The sequence below is a fragment of the Neophocaena asiaeorientalis genome, unplaced genomic scaffold (assembly GCF_003031525.2).
Source record: "Neophocaena asiaeorientalis asiaeorientalis breed wild unplaced genomic scaffold, Neophocaena_asiaeorientalis_V1.1 scaffold889, whole genome shotgun sequence".
NCBI classification, from domain to species: domain Eukaryota; kingdom Metazoa; phylum Chordata; class Mammalia; order Artiodactyla; family Phocoenidae; genus Neophocaena; species Neophocaena asiaeorientalis.
The window spans coordinates 1,140,530-1,161,527 of NW_020171798.1; the positions used below are offsets into that span (position 1 = coordinate 1,140,530).

Consider the following 20,998-nt stretch of genomic DNA (forward strand, 5'->3'; position numbering starts at 1 on the left):
CAAGATTAGAGTCCTAAAAGTAAAGCTAAAACTATTAAAGTTTTAGAAGAAAATACCATCTCTTTAAGACCTTAGGGTAAGCAAAGATTTCTTAAGCAAAACACCAAAAGCAATAACCATAAAGTGAACTTCATCAAAATTTGGAAGTCCTGCCCATGAAAAGGCACCATTAAGAGAACAGGTAAGGCCTAGACTAGGAAAAAATAGACACAAAACATGAATCTGTATATCTGACAAAGAATCCAGAATACACATAAAGAACGCCTATAACTCAAAAAGACAAACAACCCAACTGAAACATGAACAAAAGACACATTGCAAAGAGAAAGATATGGCCAATGAGTCTATGAAAAGATGCTCATAATCTTTAGTTATCAGGGAACTGTGAGTAGAACCACAATGAGATACTACCACAATACAAGAGAATGGTTAAAATTTAAAAGACTAACAATAACAAACATTGATGAGACACTGGAAATATTTGGCATTTCCTAAAAAGTTGAACATACATTTACTCTTACTATACAGCAATTCCACTTCTAAGTATTTACCAGAGAGATAAAAACATATTTACCCAAGAGGAATAACACAGATCCAAAAAAGATCTGTGTAAGAATGTTCACAGCAGTTTTATTCATAACAGCCCAAAGCTAGAAACATGTTTTGATATATTCATACAGCTGACTATCATCAGCAACGTAAAGGAACAAACTACCAACATCCACAGTAACATGGACGAATCTACAAAATATCACACTGAGCAAAAGAAGCCAGACACACATCCTCTAAATTCACTGGTGGGGACGGACTTTAACAAGGTGGTTGCCCAGGAGTGGAGGAAGAAGAACCCGGGGACTGGCCAAGGAGGAGTGCTGGGGAACTTTCATGTGTGTGTGATGAAAATACTCTACATCTTCATAAGGGTAGTGGCCACACACTTGCATGTATTCGTCAAAATGCACTAAACTGCATGCCCAAGATGTGTGCTTTTTAAAAGAAAATTAAAGAAAACCTGAGACTTCCCTGGTGGTCCAGGGGTTAAGAATCTGCCTTCCAATGCAGGGGACACAGGTTTGATCCCTGGCAGGGGAACTAAGATTCCCACATGCCGCGGGGCGACTAAGCCCGCACGCTGCAACTACTGAGCCCGCGCACCACAACTAGATCTCGAGTGCCATAAGTAAGACCTGATGAGGCCAAAAACAAACAAATAAATACTGAAAAATAATAAGTAAAAAAAATAAACTCACGCACACACAAAATTTTAAAAAAAAAGAAAACTTACATTCAGCTGCAGTAATCTGGCAACTTTATTTTTCCTTTTTTCTCTATAGTAATGCAATTAGTTGAACTCTGTCAAAGTCCATACTATTCTCATTTATATGGTACAACGACATTCTTCTACCTTTGTTCTGACTTCTTACCTTGTTAACTTCTGGTGTGAGGATCTCTATTTTTCTTAAACGTTGAAAAGCATCATAATCAGTTTCTCCAAAGAGTCTGATTGGTTCTCCTCTTTCTCTTAATCTCCTGATAACCTATTTTAAAAAATATATCAAACAACAGTAGTAATTCCCTATGTCATTAGTAATTCCTATTTTAGGAGACCAAACACTTATTTTGGTAAGTGAAAAGTAGATGCAGAAAGTAAGTTATATTTCTTTTTCTTTAGTTTCCACTAATAGATATACTGAATTATTGTCACACCTTAAATAACCCTAATGGTTTAGGTCATTTGGCGAGTGTTTCAGAAAGGACCAATCTGTGTAGTAGATTACATAAGAAAAACATTACGATGGGAGGGAGTGATAACATTTATAAAGAGAAAAAAATAAAATAAAACCAAGCCTGGAGTCAGCGATAAGTCAATGACCATAGATAGCCATGAGTCGGCACTGCAGTACTACATTAAAACCAAAAACTAGTCCCTCAGAAGAGAAAGTGAGTTACAAATGGAGGGAGGGGGACGTGCAGGGCTTTTGAGGGCCTGATAATACTCCTCCTTGACTTCGGCCATCGTTATACGAGCGTTTGTTTTGTAATTATCCACTATATCGCACATGTTTTACACACTCTTTGTATACATGTGGTATTTCATAAAAAGGACAAACAAGAATTATAATTAAGAAAATAAGTTATAATTTTAAAAATACCAAGAACTTTATCTGGGAACATAAATAGTATCACACTTAGAAACCACTGGCAGGGCTCCCACTGGACTAAATGAAACTCGGTATTAAAAAAACTTAAGAGGTCGTCTAGTGCTATCTCCAATCCATGCAGAAATGACCTCAAAAACACCTTCATCTGGTCCCTGTCTGACAAATGACAAAAATCACACCTCTTCATGAAACAGCCCATCCCATTTTTGGACAGATATGTTATGTTTCTCAAAATAAATGAAAAGCTACCTCTCTCAATTATCTCAGTTCTTCTTTATGAAACGACAGAGAATATTCAATGCTTTTTCAAAATTAGAACTGTGGTCAATGGATCTTTTTAAAAATCTCAAATATTCTTCGTTTCAGGCCAAGTATTCAAAAGTCCTTCATCTAATTTTCACACACAGCTTCTGGAGTCAGCCCTCCCTTCCTCTGAGAGTTTCCTTTAGCTCAAAGTTAATTTCGCTGTGTACCTTGTGTACAGTCTGAATTCTTTTTTCACAGGAATATCTTTAAAATTTTGTTGTTGGTGTTACTGCTGAAGGAAAATAATAGTTGATATTGACCAGGGTATGGGCAAATACTATAGCTGAGAGTATGAACTGCTATAACAAGTCTGCAGGGCTCTCTGGTAATATGTATCCAAAGCCTTAGGCATGTATATAGTCTTTAGTCATTAGAACAGACTTCAGAAATCATGTTTCTAGAAAATTTTCCAAAGCAAAGTAATCATATATTATTACACATGCAATGACATCTGTATGAGGGTGTTCATCTTAGTATGATCTAAAATAGGGAAATGCTGGGGCAACCTAAATGACCATTAGCACAGAATTGATTTTAAAAATAATAGTTTTTAAAATATTATGGGAAATTATGCAGTCATAAAGGATCATACAGATCTCTGTATTTTGACTTAGAAAGATGCATTAAGAGGAAGTTACAAAACACTAACTTTCTTTTAATACATAATTTATATTATTTTAAATAATTTACACAACTTATCAAGTATAATTAATTAGAATATATGTATTTAATTATACTTAGAATGTGTTTAGTTTTTAAAGTTCAGAATGATACATTCTTTAAAAACAACTTAAGACATAAGATATTAGACAACAGTACCTAGAAAAGCAGAGATTAATTTAGAACCTCATAAAGAAAATTGAACTAGAATACTCTGCAGCTGGCCAGTTAAGTCATTTTATACGGGAGATAATGACAAAAGTTATTGGAAAGAACTAAATGCAAATGCTGTGGAGCTTTTTTCCCCACAAAACATTCATATAAAAACTTACCTCTTGCCTAGAAAGAGTCATGGGTAATTTTTCTTCTGCCAGTTCAAGTTCTAATACTGGATTCGATGAAGTTAATGGTTTCTCGTCCTCCTCTTTTGGCTGTATCTACATTAATAGCCAAAAGAAACGAAATTCTCCTTTTAAAATAGAATATGGTTTAACATTTATCATTCTATACATTAGGTATTCACCGAAATTAAACATGTTTTAAATATTGAAGGTTTTCTAAATGTTCCTCTGAGCAAAGAGCTCATAATCAATGTACATGCTTGTGAGAGCTCAGGGACACCCAAGCAGAGACCATGCACCCAGGAGACAGCATTCTTGCTACAGGAGTATAATGGTTTCCACAATCAAAAACTTTAAAAGGCTGAAATTTAGACTCATTTTCTCCCTATACTCCAAGATTTTTACTTTCTTCTTAGAAACAATCAGCTTGCTTCTCCTCTTTGAGAAAATCATCTTACAGGGTTATTTGATCCTTGCTCTGGGTTTAAAATGAAGACCAAAGAAAGGAACTGCTCTCTAACAAAAACCTGTGAAGCCTCAAGCTCCAGCTCTTTCCTCTCCTGATTTTTGAAAGGTGTTTTTCCAAGTGCACAGGAATCACTGCTGGACATGCAGAAAATTTTCTGATGCTACACAGAACTTGCCCACAAACTGAGCTGTGAACCTTGTGGGAAAATAATGAAAACCAGCACCTCTCTACTCATAGTACAGAAAGAACAGAGTGGACATTCTTGCTCGTATGAACCTGCAGAGAAAAAAATTTCTTTATATATTTTCTTGAGTCTGCTGCCCGAGTCACAGTTTACGAAAATTGAGTTCAGCAATTTATAAGCCCCACTGTGTGGTCTGTAAAAAAGATACTGAAACATGGTTTTCCATCTGAACCATAAGACAAATCTAAGATGCCAAAAGAAGATCAGAAAACAAAAAAGATCAACATTAAGGAAAAACTCACATTCAGTTAAGAAAGGCTATATGGTTAAAATGATATAATTTATGATTCTATAGATTAAAGATTATGTTAATCAGTGTTAACAGTGGTAACAGAAAATTTAGGTAAAAAAGCTAAACTTTCATATTTTCACAGACCAAATCAGCATCAAGCCTTTAAAAAAAACGGTAACTGGTTTTTATAAAAGAATAAAAGCAACACATGCTGTATTTTCATTACTACCAAGAAGGAAATATTAAAAGGCTTTATATCGAAAACCCTGTGCTTTCTTTTTAAGCATAAAAACAGATATTGCTCCCAAAATCTCAGGATAAAAAGCATTTTCAATTATAGAATGGCAGTGAATAACTTTAAGGAAAAGATCTAAGACATTCTGTCAGCTGGACTCAAGGTTACAAGCAGCACCTTTACAGTAATGATTCTGCTTCACTGCTTTCCTCTATATAAGCAAGAAAGTACTGCCATTATCACGGAAGCAATCTAAACAAAGCAAAATCGTCACTGTTTAAATTATTTTCCTACCTTATCAAAAAGTTGAAAACAATCAAATTCAGGGATCTGGGAAAGCAACAAGTCAGCAGACTAAAACGCATGGTTAAGTGATTCTTATTCTAGTTCAAGTGTGAGTTTAGATAATGCTGGGCAAACAAAAGATGAGAATTCTTCTTTCTGAATATCTATCTATTCGATGGTTAGTTACATAAAACATATCTTAATTTCCTAAACTAGAAGCAAATGAAATCAATGTACCTATGGAAAATATCAAAATATAAACTTTCATATTTTAGAAACCTATCAGAAATACATTTTCAACACTTGCCCTCTCCCAAAAGTACCAAAAGAAAGCAAACGCATATACATACCATTTGCATTCCTCATGCTTCTTTCTAGAAATGCTATGCCAGATAAAATTAATTTCCAGAACTTTCTCCATTACGTGCACAAGAGTTATTATTTTATATTGATGTTTCACAAGCAAAAAGTCGATTTCAAATTTATGATTTGTCAAAATTATTTCAATAGAACCTCTGAACTTTGTTTAAAGAATTATTCAACTAGATTTAGCCTTTTTATAAAATAATTTAAACACAACTTCACCTCGTTACCTTTAACCCCTCCCAATAAAAACCCCAATACATTATTAACTGGTAATCTCAAAGATAATTTTAGTCATGCTTCTAAAGTATACAAAGTCTTCCAGATAACTCATTTATTTCTAACAAATATTTCAAGATCACATTTTCTATCCAATAAACTAAGCAGTGTTTGAAATGTGATACCTTATTACACAAAATGACACTGTATCTCAGGCAGAGGTACTTAGGGCCAAAAGGGATTATTAACATTGCAAACATAAAAACAATGGCTTAAAATATTCAGGAGAAAGCAGGGAAAATACCACTGCTAATGCCACTGTTGTTGAATGAATAAAATCTTTTGAATCCTTTAAAACTGGACTTTTATTGGGAGAGGTGAGGAGAGGAGTGGTGGTGATGGTGATGAAAATGAGGCAGTAACAGATCCAGGACTTAATTAAAAAGAAAAAAAATCAAGCTTTGATCTCAAGCCACTTCATGCTGTCCACAAAAAGCCAAACCATTCCAAGCCAAAAGTCATGCATGTATTTTCCTGAATTCAAGATTAAAAAAAAAGAAAAAGGAAAGAAAAACAAAAACTCATACCTCTCCAGATGGCTTCTCATTTATAGGCTAATGTATAACATTAATAAATTGAACAGAGATCAATCGTTTTGACACTTTAACAACAGCTGTATAAATTTAAACTCAGAAACATCAATTTAACATAAAAGCAGGCATTCATACCTTGTAGCCACATCTTTCAAAATATGCTTCCTCTTCTTTTTTTGCAAGTTCACTACGCTTGAAATATTTTTTATTTTCCTATTGAAGAAAGAAGTAAGTTAATGTCTTTGGGTAAAATTTCATGTCCCTTGGTCAACAACCTTGCAAGTTTTTCAAGAATTGTAAAGTTTTTTCGTTCACGGAGATTATACTGATTTCCTGAACACACCACCTGTGCTCAGCCCCTGTTCTAAACATGAGGTATTTCTCTTGCAGCATCAGTTTGACGGACATATCCAACAGCACAAAGAAGAAACCACCCACATTTTCCAAATGTTCACATTGTTTTTATTTAGTTTCCCAGTGTTTGAATTCAATTTCTACAAATGGATTCATTATAAACCACGTAAAATGAGATACTTTAATTATTTTCTCCTAACAGAACCAACCAAACCAAAATTATGGTAGCTTCAGCTGACATGTTAAATCTCATTACAAAGAGAGCTCCAAGGGTGTGTCCAAATTCTTTTTTGTCATCTGGAATCTTATTGTAATGATCAACTGTATTAGTATTCAACAAATTTTTATAATAATCGAGACAGAATGGTTTTGGAGAGTCTCTTTAGTAAAAAGATGGTTCAAAGGTATTTGTTTTAATATGACATGCTGTTAAGAGACAAACTCTAAATCTAGTGTGGCAGGTGAAAAAAAAACGGTTAGTTCTTTCCATGCTATGCATAAAATTATCCTGTTAAAAATGCAGTCCCCTGATCATTTTGTAATGTATAAAACTATCAAATCACTATGTTGAACACCTCAACTAATGAAATATTTTACATCAGTTATAATGTAAAAAATACAGTCCCTAATTTGTAGGCTTGTTACTATCCGCTTCTTAGATATTATGTCATTGATAACTTAGCTCAAATAAAGATACTGCCCTACTTTACCAGTAGTAACCGAAACATTACCTCAATAATACCTCCACACATGTAGTTAGCACCTCACAGTTCCAAACTCACTCACTCAGGCAGTGATCATCAATGGATGCTAAAACCATGACAAGAAAGTGTGATGGTGAACAACGGAAAGATAAGGCTGCCGCACTTGAACCCACTGCTCAAGTCTTGCATCGATACCACGTACGTCCTATGTGAAACACATCGGAAGTACACAGCAGACCACTCAGAAGTGTTCTCCCTAAAAATCTAAATAGGAATCTAATCAAACAATTAACTTCCAGCTTACTGGAAATGTAAGGAATAGAGGAAGCTCAAAACACCACTGGGAAGCAATCAAACACGAGCACATTTTACAAAACTAGCCCCAGTTTCTCCAACAAGTTGATGCATAAAAAAAAGTGGGGGACCTGGGAAATGTTTGCAATGAAAAGAAACCAAGAGTCATAATAAACAAATGTAATGAGTGGACTTTGTGTGGATTTGATTTGAATAAACCAACTGTAAAAACATATATATGTATTTATTTTAATTCAATTGGGGATATTCGAATGCGAGAGGAGTATTTGATGGTATTAAGGACCCAATTTTAATTTTGTTGGTGGTGATCTTAATTCTATAAAAACATGGTCTTATTTTCTAGAGTTGTATGTGTTGAGGAAAGACAGGAATTCATTATACAACTCTATTGGTGTGTATGTTTAAAACTAACAGCTCATAACAGTTTTTTTAAGTTCATTCATTAATCAATAAATATTTACTGACTTATGTGCTGTACCCCAAGCACAGCCTTACAGGTATGAAGATGAAGATGTTACCCGGCGTACGGAACTGATGGTATCACCTGAACATCAAAACTACTCTAAGAAATGTGGGCGCAAATAATACTAATCCCACTGTGGAGGTGAGAAACCTGAGAATTAGAAAGTTCAGGTGACTTTCCCAGAACTCAGCGAGGCTCATGAGTTAACAGAAGCAGAATTAAGAACGCTGGTCCTTAAATCCTTTGTGCTGATCTAGTATTCAAGTTACAGTTCTGCACTCCCGAAACTCATTTCAGCATCATAAAATGTTCCTTTTGACTATGTAGCATGTACTGGTCATATTTCAAATAAGTGCGTTGACAAACATACCGGCGGCCTCTCAGAATGAGCTGATACATAGGAAAAAAGTAAAAGGACTCTCCAGGCCAGAGACCATGGTCCAATCTTTAACTATGGTATCTTTCACTACCGTCTCTCAATTCCATTGAACACACCTAACAAAACCTTACGCCTTGAACATCAATTCTCAAAATGTGGACTTCTGGGGGGTCCCTAAGACCTTTTCAGAGGTTCCACTAGGTAAAATTTATTTTCATAATAATACTAAGATATATGTGCCCACCCCTTTTTCACTGTGCTCAGACCTGCACTGATGGTACAAAAGCAATGGTGACGAAAACTACTGGAACCTTAGCATAAATGAAGGCTAAGTTTATGTACCAGTGGTCATTGTATTCTTCACCACCGTGCACTTGCAGGAAAATAAAAAAGCCAGTTTCTCTTAAGAATATCTTGATAAAGTACAATTTTACTAAATCTCATCCCTGGAGCACATGGCCTTTTAATATTTGGTATGACGAAATGAAATGAAATATATTGAAGCACTTCCACTATATAATGGCGTAGGACAGTCCTCTCAAAGAAAACCAAACTGGTTGATTATTTCAGACCTGCATATCTGGCAAACAGTTTCTCAAAACTGAACAAAGCAAACCTGTCACCTAAAGGAAAACAATGATAGTATTTGTTGCCTATGATAAAATTCCACCTGTCAAGCGAAAATCAGAAGGGTAGAAAAGTGGTATCCCTCACTGTGAACTTGATGGCTTCCCAATACTTAAAGGCTTTTCTGATGAAATCAGTGGTGACGTTAACAAATGTAATTTTTTAAATATTGTCTAATGAAACACATCATTTAGAAGATCTGCATAACTCAGCAAAGTTGAAAAAACTCATGATGTTAACAAAGGCAAAGAGTTCACAAAATCATGCACAGGCAAAAGATCTATGACCAGGATAAATCAGAATAGATCTAGAGCAGAACAGGTCAATGGATTTTAGTACACGAAAAGTCTATTGATATGTGTCCGAATCTAAACTCTGAGCTAATCTTTAAGAAACTTACCACTTACCCAGTTTTGGTGTAGTATCAAAGAAAAACGTCCACAATTACTGAAAAGGCTATTAAAATACTCCCTTTTCCAACTACCTCTGTTTCAAGATGAATTTTCTTCACATACTTGAACAAAAACAACATATTGCAACAGGCTGAAAAAAGAAACAGGAGAATCCAACTGTCTTCTTATATACCAGAGATTAAAGAGATTTGCAAAATGTAAAACATGCCATTCTTCTCACTAAATTTCATTTGTTTTGGAAAACATAGTTTTCGTAAAAATGTATTATTTACACTAACATGATGGATTTTTTATTGTACTTGTACAGAGAATATAAATATACATTTTCAATATCCCAGTTTTAATTTCTAATAGAGTAATTATCAATAAATACATTCTACATAAACAAAGCTCTCTGGAGCTATCAGTAATTAAGAATGTAAAGGGGTCCTGAGACCGACAAGTGTTCTGTCCTACAAGAGTCCACTTGCTGGCACTCTCCACGCCTGCACCTAGCTCTTAAATGCTGGGAAACCACTTGCGTCCCAATGTTGCCCACTGATCCTGATGTATTTTCCCATCTTTCTCTCCTATTGTCTACACTGATCATTATTCATTCTCCATTCTCTCAAACCTCTAAGCCCTTTATTTCTCCCCTTATTTCCAGCAAATGACTAAGTCACTCTACAGAGAAAAGGGAAGCCAGCAAACAAGAACTCCGAATTCCTCCCAGCACCAATCTCTTCTGCATCTCAGAATGGAAGAGGAAACCCTCGCCCTGTCTAAGGCCAACCCCTTCCAGCTGTCTTCCAGATCTCAATTTCTCCTGCCTTTCTCATAGTTACCTATTTTCTGCATCTTCACCTTTTCCTTCTCTATTGGCACAAATGATCATCACTTACATATGTTCAAGACTCTGCAACCTTAAAGGAAAAATTCGTTACTCTGTGCTGGGTATCATGCTAAGTACCAATTACAGCAGAAGGACAATAAAACATTTCTCTATTCCGTCTCCATTTCCTCACCTCCAGTTCTCTTTGCAGCTGCCCAACAACTGGGAGTCCATTCTTAATGCTCCACTGAAAAATCCCCTGAGGTCATAACTAACTTCCAAGGTGCAAAACTAAAGGATCTTCAAGTCAACTGCTAATTCCCTCCTTCTTCAATTGCTTTCTTCCCTTGGCTGTCAGACAACTTTCTTGTTTCTTCCTTACCTACTGGCTTGTTCAGATTTTCTATTTCTTGCTTTTTTGTCACTTATTTCACTTTGATTTTCCAATTTATTAGAACATATTAATGCATTATTTGCCCTAATTATTGTTTTATTATTTACTGTTTTCCAGTAACTTTCATATTGGTTACTATAGTTCTTTATTGTTTCAATTTCAGGGTTTCCTCGGTTTCTGTTAAAGGAGGGTTTTTTTTTAAATTAAGTGGTTTCTATATTTTTATAAATGAAAAAAGCAAGTGCAGAAGAGTGAATCTAGTATGCTACCGTTTGTATTCAAAAAGGAGAAAAGATATTTGCTTCTTCACATTTGCTTTTACATGCATGAAATAACTCTAGGAGACCCCAAAACTGATAATGTTAGCTGCTTTGGAGGAGGTGAACTGTACAGCTGCGGGACATGGGTAAAAAGGAAACTTTTTATTGTACACCCTTTAGTATGTTTTGAATTTTGAATCATTTGAATGCATTACCTATTAACAATACATTTAATTTTTGAAAATTAATTTGCTTTTCATTTTAAAGAGTCCTAGTGAGAAAAATATAAACATTTTGCTTCATACTATGTGACCCCTCACTTCAGGGCAACAAAAGGTTGTCAAAAACAAAAGGGTGGGGCTTCCCTGGTGGCGCAGTGGTTTAGAGTCCGCCTGCCGATGCAGGGGACACGGGTTCGTGCCCCGGTCCGGGAAGATCCCACATGCCGCGGAGCGGATGGGCCCGTGAGCCATGGCCGCTGAGCCTGCACGTCCGGAGTCTATGCTCCGCAACAGGAGAGGCCATAACAGTGAGAGGCCCGCGTACCGCAAAAACAAGAAAAGTTCCCTACCATGTTTCAGATGTCACTCTGCACACTTTTGTTTAGAAACAAGAGCAGTTTATATAAGAAAAGTAAGTTAAGCAGTGACTTCTAATTATAAGACATTATTTTATAAAGCACACTGAAAACATACTTTGAAATACAAAGTATGGTGGATACATTTATGACAGAATTAAAATTGTAGGATGTAAGCATTAATAATACACCCCCCTTTATAGGTAAGTCAGGCAGGGTAGAGAACTTGTCCAAAGTTAAAGAGCTCTCTAGTAATGGAGCCCCAATGAGACTTTAGGACTTGTTTACTCATTTCACAAATTTAGTTTCCTTTCTGGCTATACTCAAAGATTTTGAACTCTAAGTTTGCTGAATTCACGACAGAATATACAACAGAACCCTACAAACACAAGTCTGAAAGTGGCTGGTAAGGGTTTTAAGACACCATCTGAACTGACAGTACCTTTATTTGGGTTCTCTCCTAAAGCACCTGACCTTTCCATTGGGCCTCTCACTCCTGCAGATTTTAGAAATGAGTTGAAAAGGGTATAGATAAAGAGCACTTCTCCTTTTAAAGACAGAACCTAACTCCTGTGTGGTGCTTCATACATGTTATTCTTGGACTTTGTCCAAGCTGTACTGTCTGGGTTATAAACCTGAGATTCACGGGTCTAAAGAGTACAAGTCTTTCTACCACATCACCGGAAACGTCGGCCCACACTAATAAGGGAGAGTCAAAATTTAAAAACCGCAGGCAACATGACTGTCACCATTTCATTAATTAGAATCATCATTCCTTCAATCAGATTAAGGTTTTTAGTGTTTATATAAATGAAACACAAACATCATCAAGAGTTCTACAAAAAGACACTGGAGAGCTAACAAATACACAGCCTGGACATCCAAAGCAGAGCAATACGTGTGAGATCACGAACCACATGGCAGGGTCCGTTTCTGGCTGAAGAATGGAAATAAGCCTTAAAGAGTCTGAGGTAATAAACCTAATGGTTGGGCACTCAAACACAATTTAAAGAGACACAATGATTTTCAAAGTGAAAGAACTGTCAACTGTCAAGGGATCCTGTTAGCTAGGCAGTATGTATTCTCAATGATGCCATCCAAAATAGAAAACTATACCAAAAGCTCCCCTGCACAGGTGAATTCTATATACTTCATAATCATATATATTTATATCATTACATATAAAATTATGTAAAAATGTATGAAAGAAATAACACCAATCTTACAAAGTCTTTAAGAAAATAAAGTTAAACAGACACTTACTGTATGATCCAACCACTCCACTCCTAGGCATTTACTCAAGAGAATGAAAGTATATGTCCATACAGAAACCTGTACACCAATGTTCACAGCAGCTTTATCATAATAGCCAAAAAAATGGAAATAATCTGAATGCCCATCAACAGGCTAATGAATAAACAAATTGAGGTATATCCATACAATGGTGGAATACTGCTCAGTAACAAAAATAATGAAGTCTTGATACAGACAAATGCATAAATGAATCTCAAAATTATTAGGCTAGGGGCTTCCCTGGTGGCGCAGTGGTTGAGAGTCCGCCTGCCGATGCAGGGGACGCGGGTTCGTGCCCCGGTCCGGGAAGATCCCACATGCCGCGAAGCGGCTGGGCCAGTGAGCCACGGCCGCTGAGCCTGCGCTCCGCAATGGGAGAGGCCACAACAGTGAGAGGCCCGCATACCGCAAAAAAAAAAAAAAAAAAAATTATTAGGCTGATTGAAAGAAAGCAGATAAGAGAGGAACATACTGAAAAATTCTGTTTACATAAAACTCTACAAAATGCAAACTAATGTAAAGTAACAGAAGGCAGACCAGTGGTAGCCTGTGGACAGGGTGGGTAGGGCACAGGTGGGGCAGGAAAGCAGGATCACAAAGGGGCACAAGGAAACTCTGGGGTGAGATGAACATGTTCACTCTCTTCACTGTGGTGACAGCATCCAGGTGTAAACATGGCAAAACTCACCGAACTGTACACTTCAAATATGTACGGTTTACTGTGTGTCAATTATACCTCAATAAAGCTGCTTAAAAAATAAACAGCACAATATGGAAGCAACCAAAGTGTCCATCAACAAATGAATGGATAAAGAAGATGTGGTATATATACACAATGAAATACTACTCAGCCATAAAAAAGAATAAAATTTTGCCATTTGCAGCAACATGGATGGACTTGGAGGGCATTTCCTAAGTGAAACAGACAAAGACAACTACCGTATGATATCACTTGTATGTGGAATCTAAAAAGTACAACAAACTAGTGAATATTTTAAAAAAACAGACTCACAGATATAATAGAGAACAAACGAGTGGTTACCAGTGGAGAGAGGAGAAGGGGGAGGGCAATATAGTGGGAGGGGAGTAAGAGGAACAAACTATTAGGTATAAAACAAGCTACAAGGATGTATTGTACAGCACAGGGAATAGAGCCATTACTTTATAATGACTATAAATGGAGCACAGCCTTTCAGAATTGTGAATCACTATACTGTACACCTGTGACACAGAATGTTTACAGCAACTATACTTCAATAAAAATAAAATTACATTAAATACAGGGGTAGCATTTACACTGCCTGACATTGCAACTCACCAGAATGCGACAGCAATCGAGACAGTGTGGCACGGGCACAAGGATCAACAAACAGTTAGGACAAGGGAGCAGAGCACCCAGAACGCAGCCACAGTTAAACTATTACTGATTTTTGATGATGCCAAAAGCAACCAAAGGGAAAAGAAAAATATTTTCAATAAATGGTGCTGGAACAAATGGATAATCACATGGAAAACAATAAACCACACCCCTACCCCCCATCATACAAAGAAACTGATTCAAAAAAAATTTTAACTGTCTTTTATAAAACATGAAATCATAAAGCTTTTAGCTCTTATAATAAGAGTATCTTGGGCTTCTCTGGTGGTGCAGTGGTTAAGAATCCGCCTGCCAATGCAGGAGACATGGGTTCGATCCCTGGTCCGGGAAGATCCCACGTATCACAAAGCAACTAAGCCCATGCGTCACAACTACTGAGCCTGTGCTCTAGAGCCTGCAAGCCACAACTACTGAGCCTGCACTCTAGAGCCCATGAGCCACAACTACTGAAGCCCGCGTGCCACAACTACTGAAGTCCGTGCACCTAGAGCCCATGCTCCACAACGAGAAGCCACCGCAATGAGAAGCCCAAGCACCGCAACGAAGAGTAGCCCCCGCTCGCCGCAACTAGAGAAAAGCCTGTGGGCGGCAACGAAGACCCAACGCAGCCAAGAATTAATTAATTTTAAAAAAAAGAATACCTTACTTTCCTGAGTAAATGTCTAGGAGTGGAATAGCTCGTTAACGTAGCAGGCCTATGTTTTCTTTTTAAGACATTACCAAACTGTTTTCCAACAGGTTCTACTATTTTATATGCCTAGATAGGATACAGTCAACAATCACCATGAAAAATTGCTACATTGGCTTATTACATACACCAGAGTGGCTGAAATTAAAGGCTGACAACACAAACTGTTGACACAATGTAAAGATCTGAACCCTTTTACTTTGCTAGTGAAGGTGTGACATGGTCCAACCACTTTGGAAAAAGGTCTGGTGGATTTCTATAAAACTAAACCCATAATGTACACCATGACATAGCAATTCCACTCCCTAGCATTTTCCTAAGAGCAATGAAAACACAAGACTTGCACAAAAGGGTCCACAGCAGATTTATTCATAATTGCTAAATCCTGGGAACAGCCCAGCTGCCCATTATCAGAAGAACAGATTAACAAACTGGGTCTATTTGTATAACAGAATACTTCTCAGCAATAAAAGGAGTAAACAACTGATACATGCAACAACATGAATAAAATTCAAAACATTATTCTCATTAAACAAAGTGGGTCATATAAGAGTACACAGTATGATCCCATTTACGTGAAGTTATAGGGCTGGCAAAACCAAGGGACAGTGGAAAGAAATCAGTACAGCAGTTTATTCTTGAGGGGAGGGGCTGACTGGAAGGTGGAATGAGGGTAGTATCTGTATCTTGATACAGACTGGGAGACACAGGCATATGCATTTGTCACAATTCACTGAATGGTAGGTACACTTATGATTTGTGTATTTTCTTCATACATAAAATTTTGCTGACATACCAAAAAAAGTATAAACAAACACTGAACACTAGTCAATGATATACACGCCAAATTATATTTTGGCAATTATGTTACATTACATTTTAGGGGTAAAGTGTATCAATGTCTGTAAATTAATCTGAAATGCATAAAGATCAGTACATTGTCTTCATGACCCTGTCTGCAGCTGGAAAACACTTGTCTATGGATTTGCTGTTCCAGAAGAGCCGCCTCACCTTTGGCCATTTCAAGTGGTTTCCCAGCCTTTTATGGTTCATCTGTGAGAGGTGAAACAGTAATGACTTAGCTTGTGAGTGCCTCTCGTCAAATTGTGGAGAAGCAGCCTTCCACTATCCTAAAATGTTCTGCCTGTTTTACTATTCTGAGGTAAAAGTACTTTGTGCATTGCTAGATGGATTGATGAATGGATATACAATGATGGAAGATGGACAGTTACATGATAAAACAAATATATTAAAATATTAATCGCAGGTTTAATCGCAATATCTAGATGGTAGGCGTATGGGTGTTCACTGTATAATTCTTTTGAGTTTTCGGTACATTTAAATTTTTTCACAGTGAAATGCTGAGGAAAATAAATCTTCTTTGCAGATGTCAAAACATGGTATCAACATGACAAACTCCCTACCACACTGTTTTCTGACTATACCAAAAAAACCATGAAAGGCTCCTAAATGACCACTAAAGAAAGAGGCACTGGAGAGGATTACAGAAGACCGTGCAAGCAAAGCGAGGAACAAGGGTGAAGAAAGGCAAGTTCAAAGGCCTGAATAAATGAAACAGGTTTAGAACTGGAACAGCTGATTGGTGGTAGGGATAAATGGGCACAGAGATTTTCACCAGCCCAGAAATGACTGGTTCTTGACCTTTTTGTCAAAGATCGCTTTATTTTTTTTATAAATTTATTTATTTATTTATTTTTGGCTGCACTGGGTCTTCATTGCTGTGTGCCAGCTTTCTCTAGTTGCAGTGAGAGGGGGCTACTCCTCGCGGTGCGCGGGCTTCTCATTGCAGTGGCTTCTCTTGTTGCGGAGCACGGGCTCTAGGCACACGGGCTCAGTAGTTGTGGTGCGCGGGCTCTAGAGTGCAGGCTCAGTAGCTGCGGCACACGGGCTTAGTTGCTCCGCGGCACGTAGGATCTTCCCGGACCAGGGCTCGAACCCGTGTCCCCTTCACTGGCAGGTGGATTCTTCACCACTGCGCCACCAGGGAAGCCCCAAATATCCCTTTAATAATATCATCAACAGGAGGAGGGGAAGAGGGGTCACATGTATACATACATGCTCAATTTTTTATAATATTGCAAGGAACTGATGGATACTCTGAAGTCCATCCAAAGGCTCCACTTAAGAACCCCTGTTACAGATGGCAACTGAAATCTAGAGGTGAATATGAAATTAATGTAAGAGAATTTTCAGTGTGAAGAGAAAGTAGCCTAGGCCTGAACTTTAAGGAAAACCAACATTTAAGGGATAAAAACTAAACAATAAAAAAACAAAAAAAGAAGAAGCCTGTAAAGGAGATCAGGAATAAGCAGCCTGAGAAGAAGGAGAAACAGGACGCTGTGGGGTAAGAGACGTCAAGGGAAGACTGAATAAAGTGGACCAGGGCTTCCCTGGTGGCGCAGTGGTTGAGAGTCCGCCTGCCGATGCAGAGGACACGGGTTCGTGCCCCGGGTCGGGAAGATCCCACATGCCGCAGAGCGGCTGCGCCCGTGAGCCATGGCCGCTGAGCCTGCGCGTCCAGAGCCTGTGGTCCACAATGGGAGAGGCCACAGCAGTGAGAGGCCCGCGTACCACAAAAAAAAAAAGAAAAAAGAAAGTGGACTAGCCGAGTGCAAATGCTGCTGAGGTTAAGAAAGCATGGAAGTCACTGCGGCCCCTGATTAGGATGGATTCAGTGCAACTGTCAGGTAGAAATCAGGTTAAGGAGTGAGTAGGAAATAAGAAGAAGCTTGGCTGTAAAGAAAAAGGACAGCTGTGTTTAAAAAAAAAAAAAAAAAGATGGGAGAGATTTGTATGTCTCAGTGCTGCTGGAGATAAGCCAGTAGAGACTGAAGACACAGAAAGAAAGGAGACAAGTGCTTTTCAGATTCTGATGATGCTACAAAAGGTGAGAGCTGGGCTCCAACATGTAAGTGGTAGGTTTGACCCAACATACAGCCAATATCTCATCCACTTTAACAGGGGAAAGGTGAGGAATTTCTTGCCTGATGGCTTCTCTTTTCTCTGTAAAACTGAAAATAGGTTCCTTAAAGAAAAGGACCAAGCATTACTTTTTTAAAAAATCCTCTGTGGCACACAGTGTAGTATCTTGAATATAGGAAATATTCAAAACATTTTGGAGAAAAAAACAAAGCTAAAATTCTACACAAAGTCCATGCTCAAAACTGAAACTAATAAAACTGCTAATTAAGCCCCACTGAGTCCTGCAATAGCCTGGCTTTCCACATAAATGAGGCTTTGCAGTTCAATGAAGACTCACCAACACCGGGGCGCCAAAGCGCTGGCATTCTAGCAGTACAGATACCGCACTTACCTCCAAGCAGTTACATCACGTAGAGCACTTAGCACAGGTGACAGGAGGTTAACAAAGGGGCTCTCACAAGCTGAGTGTTTACTATCCAACTCTCAGACTAACAATAAAAAGCTGGGACACCATGCTATCGATAGGATGGATAAACAACAAGATCCTACTGTATAGCACAGGGAACTATATTCAACACCCTGTGATAAACCATAATGAAAAAGAATATATAGCTATAACTGAATCACTTTGCTGTAGAAATCACAGCAGAAATTAAACACTACATTGCGAATCAACTATAGTTCAATAAAGCTTAAAAAAAAAAAAAAAAAAGCTGGGACATCACTCAAAATGACCAAAGAGGAGGTGGCGCTTCTAGAAAAACAATACAACAGAAACAGGTGTTCCCCAGCTACAGAAAAGGATAATGAAAGGATTCACTGACCCCCAACCAGAATTGTTTTTAAAAATGAAACAGGATGGATTAAAACAGTGAAACATATGATAGAATCACATGTAGTTAAGACAAGAAATGTTGCATGAAACTTTTTTCATACGTATCTGATGAAAATACAGATTTATTTCTTACTGTGGCTAGGACAGTGAAAAAAAAGATGGCTTCGTCATCTGTGGAAAGAGCATCCTAACTGCCCTATGCACCAAGCAGAGCTGTTGTAAAGCTCAAATGAGAAAGCATACTAGGGTGCTTTGCACATATGTTAATTTAATTTTAAGTAATTTAATCCTTAGATCAACCCTATCAAAACTAGTTCTATGTTCACAGGGTGGAGATAAATAAACAGCCTGTCTGTAGTGGTGAAGAGAGCAAGCTTTAGAGTGGGAGAGATGGATTGAAATTCAGGCTCTATCTCTTGCTAGCTGTGCGATTCTGTAAATCAATCTAACTTCTTTCAGCTTCAATTTCCTCATCTATAAATGCGAGTAACAGTAATTTTATGGGACTGCTGTACAAATTATATGAGGTATGAGATATGAAGCATTCTGCATAATGCTTTGCAGATTACTATTAATATTACCAGAACTATGACTTTCAGTATTTTAATCCCCATTTCATGTATTTCCTTTGCTGGTATTAACTGTAAAATCAATCTTACCTTCTGGCCAGGGATATCTGAGTAATTAAATCTACTATCAAATTACAAAATGAAAGACATCCCAGAGAAACAGTTTATATGTGATGATAAATTAATAACAATTATGTAGAATCAGTGTTTTTTGTAATTGATCACTTTTAAAGGCTGGTCTATATCCATGACAAAGAACCTGATTATGCAAACAGCCCTCTAAGCCCTGAGAGCGAGCTGAGCTCTTCGTTATTCAATTCTCCCTCTAAAGCACTTTAAATTTCAACACCTGGCTCTGACACCCACTATGCACTTCAACATCTAAATTAGCTTTTTCAAATACTCCGAAACCACTCATCAAAAGAAAAAGGCCCCTGAGTTACAGACGAAAATATCAAGGTACAACTATGGACAAGCTCTCTCCCCAGTTCCCCGCGCATTTGCTAAATAACATTCTATTTAATTAGCTCCACTTTGTTAATTGTTTTTAAAGTTTCAATAATTATGAAAGCTGCCATCTGCCAAGCTAACAATCCCAACTTACTTGCACTACATCATAAACATCAATCACACACTACACCCAAAGACCTAAGTCAGACTGTTCTCAAAGTGTGGTCCACAAGACCCCTGGAGTCCTTGAGACTCTTTGAGAGGGTCCGTGAAGTCAGAACTATTTTCAGTACTAAGGTATTATTTGCCTGTTCACTCTGTTCCCATTTATACGAAGGGTGAAAAGCAATGCTTCACAAGAATCAAGACAATAGCACTAAACTACCAGCTGTCACTGATTCTTCAATGCTCAGCACTAATGGGGGAGGGGAAGCAGTTTCACTTAACTATCTTCCTTGATGAAGTAGTAAAACTATTAACTTTATTAAGTCTTGGTCCTGGACCACATCTTTGTAATATCCTGTGTGACAAAACAGGAAGTATACATAAAGCACAAACCCTTCCTAAAACGACAGAAGTGAACGGCCAGAAAAACTGGGGCACGACCGAAGAATACCGGCAGATGGGAACGGGGATAAGGGACAGGTGAGGCGGCGGGTAGGGGAAATCGCCAAAATCTCGGGTTTTCCTGCAATTCCCACACCTCCATCCCAAAGGCTCCAAAGTGATTACCAAGGGCACAGCGGTCTAGAGGGAGCCGCTCCGGGGTAGCGGCGGGGCTCTGGCTAAACCCCATCCGGCAAGGACCCTTTCAGTACCGTTCCCCTCCCCCAGACTCCCCTCCCCCACGCAAACGCTCAGCTCCTCCGTCGCCCACGCCCCACGACCCCAAGGATCCTCACCACCAACAGGTTCCTGTCCTCCACCAGCTGCCGCTTCCGGAGGATCTCCGATTTCAGAATGTCCATCTCGCTGCCCGGGTTGAAGCTCGAGTTTTCTTCTTCTCTCTCCGGCTCCCTGAACCAAGGCTTTTCATCCAGCCAGCCGCCGCGAACCCACTACACATAGCGAGCCCAAATACCGAAAGGCAACAATTGACAGAGCCGCTTCCGGCGGAAGCTGAGGTGAGCGAGAGGAAAGAGCGCCCCAGGGCGCCTGTTGTTGACGAAGCCGCTGAGGCTTAGCGCCCCTGGCGGCGCCCTCCGGCAGCGCGCTTGTAGTTTCCCATCCGTGGATACGTGAACAAACGTGGGCTGAAACACGAGTCTTCTAAATCGATGCTGCATTGTTTAATAAGTTATATACCTATGTCAACTCTACTTCAATTTTAAAAGGAGAAAAAAGTTATTATACCTACTTGTACCTGCTAGGTCAGGTGCAAAAGCTTCTTAGCAAAACACCTCAATTATGTTCATTAATGCCAGATCTTTACTTAT

At 38.3% G+C, this 20,998-nt stretch overlaps 1 protein-coding gene across 3 annotated transcripts in view; it reads right to left on the reverse strand.

Moving 5' to 3' along the window:
* Nucleotides 1-20,772, reverse strand: part of PRPF18 (pre-mRNA processing factor 18) — a 53,217-nt gene extending 32,445 nt beyond the window's left edge. The window contains exons 1-5 of one of the 3 annotated variants that reach the window (XM_024739509.1): nt 20,465-20,772; nt 6,245-6,322; nt 6,104-6,130; nt 3,461-3,565; nt 1,425-1,538 (exon numbers count right to left, since the gene is read on the reverse strand). In XM_024739509.1, the coding sequence (XP_024595277.1) occupies nt 1,425-1,538; nt 3,461-3,565; nt 6,104-6,130; nt 6,245-6,322; nt 20,465-20,530 (390 nt within the window). In that variant the 5' untranslated portion in view covers nt 20,531-20,772. The remainder of the gene's footprint in view (nt 1-1,424; nt 1,539-3,460; nt 3,566-6,103; nt 6,131-6,244; nt 6,323-20,464) is intronic. The other 2 variants (XM_024739371.1, XM_024739447.1) reach the window with 2 other exon arrangements.
* Nucleotides 20,773-20,998: the final 226 nt, after the last annotated feature.